Source organism: Pseudorasbora parva, chromosome 11 (assembly GCF_024679245.1).
Source record: "Pseudorasbora parva isolate DD20220531a chromosome 11, ASM2467924v1, whole genome shotgun sequence".
Lineage (NCBI taxonomy): Eukaryota > Metazoa > Chordata > Actinopteri > Cypriniformes > Gobionidae > Pseudorasbora > Pseudorasbora parva.
Genome location: NC_090182.1, coordinates 42,138,576 through 42,148,411, shown reverse-complemented (window position 1 = coordinate 42,148,411; position 9,836 = coordinate 42,138,576). Strand labels below are relative to the sequence as shown.

At 37.9% G+C, this 9,836-nt stretch overlaps 1 protein-coding gene across 1 annotated transcript; it reads left to right on the top strand.

Annotated features, from left to right (window-relative positions):
- Positions 1–1,024: 1,024 nt before the first annotated feature.
- fgf1a (fibroblast growth factor 1a) lies at positions 1,025–9,041 on the top strand. The gene is made up of 3 exons (XM_067457997.1): positions 1,025–1,385; positions 2,813–2,916; positions 6,920–9,041. The coding sequence occupies exons 1-3, from the start codon at positions 1,241–1,243 to the stop codon at positions 7,115–7,117; spliced, it is 447 nt and encodes a 148-aa protein (XP_067314098.1). The 5' UTR covers positions 1,025–1,240; the 3' UTR covers positions 7,118–9,041.
- The last annotated feature ends 795 nt before the right edge of the window (positions 9,042–9,836 follow it).

Sequence of the window (9,836 nt, the reverse complement as noted above, 5' to 3'; positions counted from 1 at the left end):
GACACTCGCGGGCAGATTAGATTTGCTGCCGCTAGGGTGTGTCTAGATTTCTAGGCTTGAAATCCTAGGCTTTGCTGACCGCATACGGCAAATGTTAAATCTATCAGCTAGCTCCGCTTCACGGTGCTCTGGTTGGTGTAGCGCTATCCTATTGCGTGCAGAGGGAGTTTGAAAGACAACCGTTAATCCCCCCCCCCCTCCCCCCTCGTATTGAGCCCTGTCTATGGTGAGTTTCCAGACCAAACATCTTGATGTGGATCTAGCTTGTCAGGCTATCACATTGAGTGTACTAGCCTTGAATTAGTAATATCCACCTGAGACCCATTCATTCATTTACTTCTCTGTAGTGCTCCAAGATCAAACATGCCCATATCATTTAAAATCTTAAAGGAAAAGTGGAGTTTTGTATCATACCACGTATTAAGAGGATGTGACTAATGTGAGGATGTAAGATAAAATAATGACAACATAATTCAAATGTAGCCTAACTGAATGACAAAGGACAGATAAGTAAAGTGATTTTGTGGGGGGTGGGGAATAATTTGGCAAATTATATCATAGTGGGGTAATTATTTAAGTACTGAGTAATATTAATTAACAGCATGCAGGCTACTTTATGGCTAAGGCTAGGAATAACGAATAAGTGTTAGTTTAGGTCAGTTGCAGGTAATTATACTCCTATTACTACAGTAAATACATATGCAAGAAGGACGGTGTAAAATAAAATGGGTAACACTTTATTTTATTCTCCTTGTTACATGTTTTTCCCAAATAATAACATTAAATATGCGTACGCAGCCTAGCCTTATGACATGACGTAGTTAATTAATATCAGTACTTAAATATATAAATACACTGTAACAATTACGCCTTAACAAGGTTTGACCTTAAAATGTAACCATACAGAGATAGAAAATTATATTGTGTAACCAGCATAAAGTAGGCTAAGCCTTTTTAAAAAAGAAAATGGAGTAACTTCTTGGTATTCATTACTTAAAAAACAAACAAATAACAGCCCGGGCAAGTTATAAGTCCCGGTTAATGAATACAAGCGTTCCTCGTCCCCTGCAGCTTCAGCAGTATTAGCCGTGTCTCAAACCGAGCTGCCTATCTAGACAGCATTTTCGGCCGTCGCATGCACGTTTCGAGGCAGCTGCCCTAAAAAACTGCAAGCAAGCAACTCGCTAGTTCGAGGCAGTTTCTGTCTTCAAACAGGGCTGAGCTCAGAATAGATCCCTGAATGATGACTGAGGCCGATATTGCGGTGAAATTCAACCCGCCCGATTATAAGAAGCTCACGCGGCTGTACTGTATGAATGGAGGATATCACCTTCAGATCCTGGCGGACGGGACAGTGGCTGGAGCTCGAGAGGAAAACATCTACAGTGAGTATAATGCTGCATGACTCGTTCACTGCGTTATGATACCGTGTTTCTCTGCAGGAGGATGTCAGTAAACTGCTGTGTATGGGTGCTAAATAAGAGCCGCAGTGCTGGTGGATATGCTAGCAGATTCCCAAATGAACAATAAGTATACAATAAGAAATAAGTACAGAAAATAATTAAGTAGCCTACATATATTCATAGTGCATTCATACCTAATTAAAAATGATCATATTGCTAATTTCATTCATTGTAAAAAAAGTTACTTTCAGGCAATATTGTGCTTTGTCCAACTAATAATATTTTTTCTTGTTAAAAAGAGCAAAACTATATATAGGCCTACAGTTGTGGTCAGAATTATTGGCTTGAAGTAAAATAATTGAAATTAAGTGAAATAAATGTTTTGGCACCCCTAGATTTTTTTATGAGTAAAATATCTCTGAAGTATATTCCCATAAATATTTACATATTTTAATACACTGGGTGACTAGGGACATGACATTCTCAAGCCATGCATTCCTGTCCCACAGAAGTAAAAATATGAGGAAACACAAAGGCAAAATTCCCTTAATCATTCATTCAATTCAGGTGCTGGTCATATAATTAGAATATTATCAAAAAGTTATTTTATTTTACCAATTCCTTTGAAAAAGTGAAACTTGTATATTATTTTCATTTATTACACAGACTGATATAAATGTTTATTTCTTTTAATTTTGATGATTATAACAACTAAGGAAAAACCTAAATTCTGTGCCAGTGGAATGCATATTTATCACTAACCCATGGTGAGTCTCTCTGACAGGTTGTAACCTAAAGCTGTGGTGAGCTAGTATCGCGTTACTAAACGGCCTTTAAATGGCAGGAGACATCTGCATGTCAAAAACAGGCAAAGCAACTAATTAATATTATTCAACATATCCTAGCTTATTACATGAAATATTCTGATGTAACTCCCTTGTAATCGTTAACATTTTCATAAGTAACTGTAATTTAATTACACTTTTTTCTCAGTAACGGATTAGTTACATTTCTTGTGTAATTAAAAAAAAAACTTGTTACTTGTAACTAGTTACTCACCAACACTGAGTGCATACTATAAAAATGCCACATTTCAGTGGTTTGTGTATATTAAAAAGACAACGTTTTTTAAATGTATTTTTATTTTATTTTACATGAACCATGTACATAAACCTGTAACCTGAATTTTTTTTAAAAATGGAGATTGTTATAAGACATGGTTCTAGTCTTGTTAATCATCTGACTTATTTTATTACCTGGAAACGTTTGTACTTGATCTTTTGTTATCATGGAATGCTGTATGGAATCTGCCATTGTTTCTTTTCATTTTCAGTAATCCTCCTGTGTGTGTGTGTGTGTGTGTGTGTGTGTGTGTGTGTGTGTGTGTGTGTGTGTGTGTGGTTTTAAAGGCATACTGCGCATAAAAGCAACAAGTCCAGGAGTGGTGGTCATTGAAGGAGCAGAGACAGGACTTTACCTCTCTATGAATGAAGATGGCAAACTGTATGCTTCAGTAAGTAAAAAGACACCTTTCTGATACACAGATAAATCAGCATTTTGCACAACTACAGTGGTGCAAAAAAGTATTTAGTCAGCCACCAATTGTGCAACTTCTCCCACTTAAAAAGAGGAGAGGTCTGTAATTTTTATTATAGGTACTATTCAATTATGAGAGAGAATTAGATAGAAAAAAAATCCAGAAAATGTACAAGTATTTGGTCACCTGGCTCCTCTGTCCTCCTCTAGTTACCTGTATTAATGGCACCTGTGAGTCCAAACTTCACTACGGCCAAGACCAAAGAACTGTCAAAGGCAGTCATAACTTTATACCTTTACCAGCAGCCATATCACACTGTAGCCCAAGACTGGTTTCCCACTGAAGCTAAGCAGGGCTGAGCCTGGCCAGTACCTGGATGGAAGACCAACTGGGAAAATCAAGTTGCTGCTGGTAGAGGTGTTAGTGAGGCCAGCAGGGGGCGCTCACCCTGTGGTCTGTGTGGGTCCTAACGCCCCAGTATAGTGATGGGGACACTGTACTGTCAAAGAGCACTGTCTTTCGGATGAGACTAGGGCTGGGATAAACGATTATTTTTTAAACGATTAATCTAGCGATTATTTTTTCGATGCATCGATTAATCTAACGGTTAATTTTCCCTGTCCGATTCGGTTACGATTCGATTCGATTACCGATTATCTCCCCATTAATTGCCTAATAGCAATTTATACATGTTGATTTAATTATCTGAATGAAAAAACGAATTCCTTAACATTGCAATATATGTTTATTGCTCTTAAAATTCCAAAGTAAGACTATAGCTACAAGAGCAATGCATTCAATAAAACCTTGAAAACATAAAGTAGGCTACACACACACACACACACACACACACACACACACACACACACACACACACACACACAAATAAATAAATATTAACCTACAACAAAGAAACATATTATACGATTTTTCTATGTATGCAACTCAGCCTACAGGCTATGCCCATCGATTAAATATCAACAAGTTGGTTAATCAAATCCGGGGACACACTGCAAGCGTGAGCGTCTCGGCTGCGTGGCGTGTCCGTTTTTGTTTCGGCTCACATGTTAACAGGTTGGAGTTTGCACACTGACTGTGACGCGCGGAAAACGCGTGCATGCTAGAAATAGAAGAGCGCCTATTTTTCACGTGTTGGGAGCGTCTCCAGGCAAAATAGAATAGGAAAAGATGTTTATATATCATTTTGACACGAATACATATTATTAAATTACATTTTCAAGTTTGAAAGTCTGTAGGTTTACATAAATGCAGATATAGGCCTAATTGTAATAATAAAAAACGTCAATTATCGATTTTGAAATATTGCAACTGTCAATACAGAACGAAATATTATGTAGCCTATTTTGCCGTCAATACCATAGATATGTGGCTACTCCCGACGTTTTCTTTGCTGTATCAGTAGGCTATTTATGTTTAACATTAGGAATAGGGCTTCCCTCCGCATCAATAGCAGCAGCAGCGCCGCGTCAGACACCCTTCTAGTGTGCAAAGGCAGAGAAAACGCCACGCAGCCCCGTGGCTGACCCGCAACAGAAACGCCACGCGCATCCGCGGCATGACAGTGAAAAAAGTTACATGTAGAGTGCATTATGGGCGCCAATATTCCGTTTAAAACCGGAATAGTCCTGGGATGAAACTGCTCACTTAGGGGATGGATACCCTCGGTCACATCAGCGCGATTAGACATTGAACATTTTAAATTTAAAACAGCTTATTATGTAGGTAACGTAATGTGTCCGATGCTTTCACTTGATGCACACGTTTGTTTTTGTGATTAAAATACATCAAATATTACCAAAACATCTGTCTTCCTGTGTGCAGAAATTTGTTTATGTAGCCGTGACAACAAAACGCGTGCGCGCATGCCTGTGATGCTCCGTGCGCACCGCGCGCCAACCCCATAGACTGTGGCCAACCCGCAAGCCTTGCACTTCTGAAAGTCTGAGGAGCCACTCGTGTTGCTACCATAGATATACATAATAAATAATATACTTAATTACATAATATACTTTATTATGTACATCTATGGTTGCTACTACTCTCCGGCGCCGCCATCTTTATTTTGAGTCTGACGAATCGACGCGCATATTTTGCGTCGACGTATTTTTTGCGTCGACGTCATCATCGACGCGTTGTCCCAGCCCTAGATGAGACGTTAAACCGAGGTCCAGACTCTCTGTGGACGTTAAAAATCCCAAATTTGGCCAAATTTGCCCACTGGCCTCTGTCCATCATGGCCTCCTAATAATCCCCATATCCTGATTGGCTTCATCACTCGGTCTCCTCTCCACCAATCAGCTGGTGTGTGGTGGGCGCTCTGGTGCAATATGCCTGCCGTCGCATCATCCAGGTGGATGCTGCACATTGGTGGTGGTTGAGGAGATTCAATGTAAAGCGCTTTGAGTGCCTAGAAAAGCGCTATATAAATTTAATGAATTATTATTATTATTATTAAAGGACACCAGAAACAAAATTGTAGACCTGCACCAGGCTGGGAAGACCGAATCTGCAATAGGTAAGCATCTTGGTGTGAAAAAATCAACTGTAGGAGCAATTATTAGAAAATGGAAGACATACAAGACGATAGATAATCTCCCTCGATCTGGGGCTCCACACAAGATCTCACCCTGTGGAGTCAAAATTATCACAAGATTGGTGAGCATAAATTCCAGAACCACACGGGGGGACCTAGTGAATGACCTGCAGAGAGCTGGGACCAAAGTAACAAAGGCTTCCATCAGTAACACAATACGCCGCCAAGGACTCAAATCCTACAGTGCCAGAAGTGTCCCCCTGCTTAAGCCAGTACATGTCTGGGCCTGTCTGAAGTTTGCTAGAGAGCATTTGGATGATCCAGAAGAGGATTGGGAGAATGTCATGGTCAGATGAAACCAAAATAGAAGTTTTTGGTAAAAACTCATAATCTGCCGAGTTGCACCATACCTACTGTGAAGCATGGGGGTGGAAACATCTTGCTTTAGGGCTTTTTTTCTGCAAAGAGACCAGGACGACCGATCCGTGTAAAGGAAAGAATGAATGGGGCCATGTATCGTGAGATTTTGAGGAAAAACCTCCTTCCATCAACAAGGGCATTAAAGATTAAAGTGGCTGGGTCTTTCAGCATGACAACGATCCCAAACACAACGCCCAGGCAACGAAGCATTTCATGGCCCTGGACTTGCTTAGCCAGTCTACAGATCTCAACCCTATAGAAAATCTTTGAGGGAGTTGAAAATCTGTGTTGCCAAGCGACAGCCCCGAAACATCACTGCTCTAGAGGAAATCTGCATGAAGGAATGGGCCAAACTACCAGCAACATTGTGTAAAAAAACATTATGGCGACTTACAGAAAACATTTGACCTCTTTCATAGACAACAAAGGGTATATAACAAAGTATTGAGATTAACTTTTGTTATTGACTAAATACTTATTTTCCACCATAATTTGAAAATAAATTCTTAAAATATAAAATACATATTGTCACATGCCTGTCCTGTCTTGTGTGCATGTGGGTTTTGTTAGTATGGCCATTGTGCTTCTGTCATTGTTTGATCCATCCCCCCTTGGTATCTCATTATTGGTTTAATCTTCTCCACCTGTGTTCCCTCGGTCCCTGCCTCATTTGTTCCCTTATATAAGCTCGTTGTGTTAATCAGTCTTTGTCGGATCCTTATGTCTACATCTCCCCCGTGATTCCTTTCTAGTATGTGTTTAGTTGTATTGTTTTGCATTTGTTGTTTTGCCCCCTTGTGGGTTTTGTTTTGTGTTAAGTTTTATTTTGTAATAAATTATAATTTTTCTGTCCTCGCACTAGTTTTTCTTTGTTCCAGATGTGACACCTATTATGAAAATGACAGACCTCTCTCATCTTTTTAAGTGGGAGAACTTATTTGCACAATTGGTGTCTGACTAAATACTTTTTTGCCCCACTGTATGTGTGCCTTTCTGTCTTTGCAGTCATTAGCAACGGATGAAAGTTACTTCTTGGAGAGGATGGAGGAAAACCACTACAACACATATCAGTCTCAAAAGCATGGTGAAAGCTGGTATGTCGGAATAAAAAAGAATGGAAAAATGAAACGTGGCCCAAGGACACACATTGGACAGAAAGCTATTTTCTTTCTCCCACGACAGGTGGCCCAGGCAAAGGACTGAGGCCTGAAAACTGATCCGAAATATATTTATGGCATAGAATAATCCACGGTCAAGTCACAGGTTATTCTACTAACTACACATAAACCGCTTCTAACTCGCTTTGGCAGAAAAAATGCGTTCACGTCGTAATTACCGTAATTATGAGATTTTGTCCTCGTAGAGCTCGTAATTACAGCTTGTAAGCTCCTCCTTGTACCATGTTACAACTACAGATTTATTTAGGCATTGATAGTGTTGCCATAGAAGCGCCTCATTTCCAGTCTGAGGATGTGAACCAGGGATGGAAATTAGCACCCACCACCAACCAAATGCGGGTGATTTTGAGTTGTGGCGGGTAAACTCGCTTCACCTACCAGCCACCGTGGCAGGTAAAAAAAGTAGCATAGTTTCACCTTTTTGTCAACTTTGTTCAATGCATGCGAGTGCTGCCGTATGTTGAATATGACCAGTCGTTTTCTCCGTGATCACACGGGTGTAGAGCCAGAAGACGCGAATGAGGACGCATGCGCTGTAAGAAGATCTGTCTCTGTGGATCATCCGAAAGCGCGCAAATATTAAATTCTCTTTCAAGTCTTGTGCTTGAAGTGACAAACTCACACAAGAAGTATGTCATCATGTCCATCTTGATAAGTATCCTAGCAAACACAGTCTGTATGCCTTAAGTGAACTGTATATAGTCGAGAAAGACGAGCATATCCCTGCATTAGGTCTTAAAGGGGCAGTAGCCTTTACTTCTGTCTGTTTAATGTCAAACAAAAGATAAGGACATCACTCACTGCTCTTGATTAAATAGCTTTTAAGTTTTATAAGGATTAATCTTTAATTTAAATAGTTAAATATGCAGTTTTTACATTTGATTACTTTATTCAATTCCTGTACCTTTCTGCAGGCCAGTAGGCCTGTACATTATTATTTCATGTACACACAAGTGAGGTCAAGTTAAACATTTTAGTTTGCATTTTATTTTATAATGTGCATTGTTGCAATGTGCTTTATTGCAAGTAATTGATTTATTATTTTAAACTTTAACATTAATGTATGCAATTGCAATGCCTTGATTTTTAGTAAAGTTAGACAGTCATAGCCATAAATGCAATGGTAATAATTGGCATAATTTCTTTCGGCATTTAGGTTTTTTTGCCTTGGTTGCCTTTATTTCAGTTTCGGCCAAGAATTTTGATTTCGGTGCATCCCTACTGACAATGTTCTGCTCAGTATTTCGTCAACACGCTTCAGAAGATGCCAAAACGAATAGTTTCATTGTTGGGATTAAAAACCTAAAACTGGAAGCCATAAGACCACAAATCATCCAAATGCCACATCCAGGTTAAAAAAAGAGAGAGCACAGAGCAGAGCCCTACTCATTTAATGAAATGTACATCAGTTCATGGTTTGTGTGTTTGTATAAGAGACAGAAAATGTCAGTATTTCATTGAAACTTGAGATTAAACTGCTTAAGTATTGTAGTGCTTGTAGTATTAATTTTAACGTGCAGTTACACATTGTCGGTTAAAAAACAAGAAAGTGGCTGGTAGATTTTGAGATCCACCAGCCACAGTGGCCGGTGGACAAAAGAGTTAATTTCCATCCCTGGTGTGAACAGCTACAAGCAGAACATCACCTGTTGTCATCTTGAGACTATGGTAGTCTCACTGGCAGTAGAATATACAATATGTAGACAGAAGTTTACTAACTCTTGGATATAAACATGTCAAAATTAACAATTTAAATATGCACTGACAAACAAAATAATACTGTAATTGCCTAGTAACATTTTTATTTTGCCATTTCATGTTTTTCTTATTCATATATAACTTGTCTGATCATGCTTGTTTTCTTTTTATGAACACAGGATTAGCAAGATTATAGTGCCGTGTCATTGAACCTTTCTGGATCATGTTAAACAATAAATCTATGAGCCGTGCTGTGTCGAGTAATGGAAATATATATTCATTTATGGGTATAACTAAATGAATGAAAGGTGAACTACTATAATTATATAAGACAATACCTAAAACGGATTATAGTTGATCTTAACTAACATGCATTATAGATTTACATTGAATCGATTTATATAAAATATAATGCATACATTTATATGTAAAAGTCTGCAATCCATCTTCAACTGAGGATGTAAAAATGATGACACTGGCAATGATAGTGTTTAAACAGTATAATGTGAAGTAAAATGTTCAAAAGCCAATCAGATTTCTTAAAAAAGACAAAAACACTTGTATTCAACTTGAATGCAATAAATTGATCAAATGGGACATTAATGACATTTACAAATGATTTCATTTCAAATAAATCCTGTCAAATAATCCTGAAAAATGTAAGTTTCCACAAGAATATTGTGTTTTTAAGATTGATAGTTTCAGTAAATCATCATATTTTTTTATGATTTCTGAAGGATAATGTGACACTGAAGACACTGAAAAACTACGGAAGCTTGTTTCTACCGATGACAAATAAAATGTTACTATCTTGCAATTTGCTTTTTTTCCTTTGTTTTATATATATATATATATATATATATATATATATATATATATATATATATATATATATATATATATATATATATATATATATATATATATTATATATATTACATTTATCACTTTATAAACCCATAATTGCAAGAAAGACATCTTTTTTTTCTCTCAGAAATAATGCATAACTCACAATTGCGAGAAAACATAATTGTGATATAAAAAGT

What these genes read in the sequence shown, in the direction of transcription:
- fgf1a (XM_067457997.1), top strand. Translation starts at nt 1,241, where the DNA reads ATGATGACTGAGGCCGATATTGCGGTGAAATTCAACCCGCCCGATTAT. An exon ending in TCGAGAGGAAAACATCTACA is followed by an intron (nt 1,386 to 2,812) that starts GTGAGTATAATG and finishes GTGGTTTTAAAG; the next exon opens with GCATACTGCGCATAAAAGCA. An exon ending in ATGGCAAACTGTATGCTTCA is followed by an intron (nt 2,917 to 6,919) that starts GTAAGTAAAAAG and finishes CTGTCTTTGCAG; the next exon opens with TCATTAGCAACGGATGAAAG.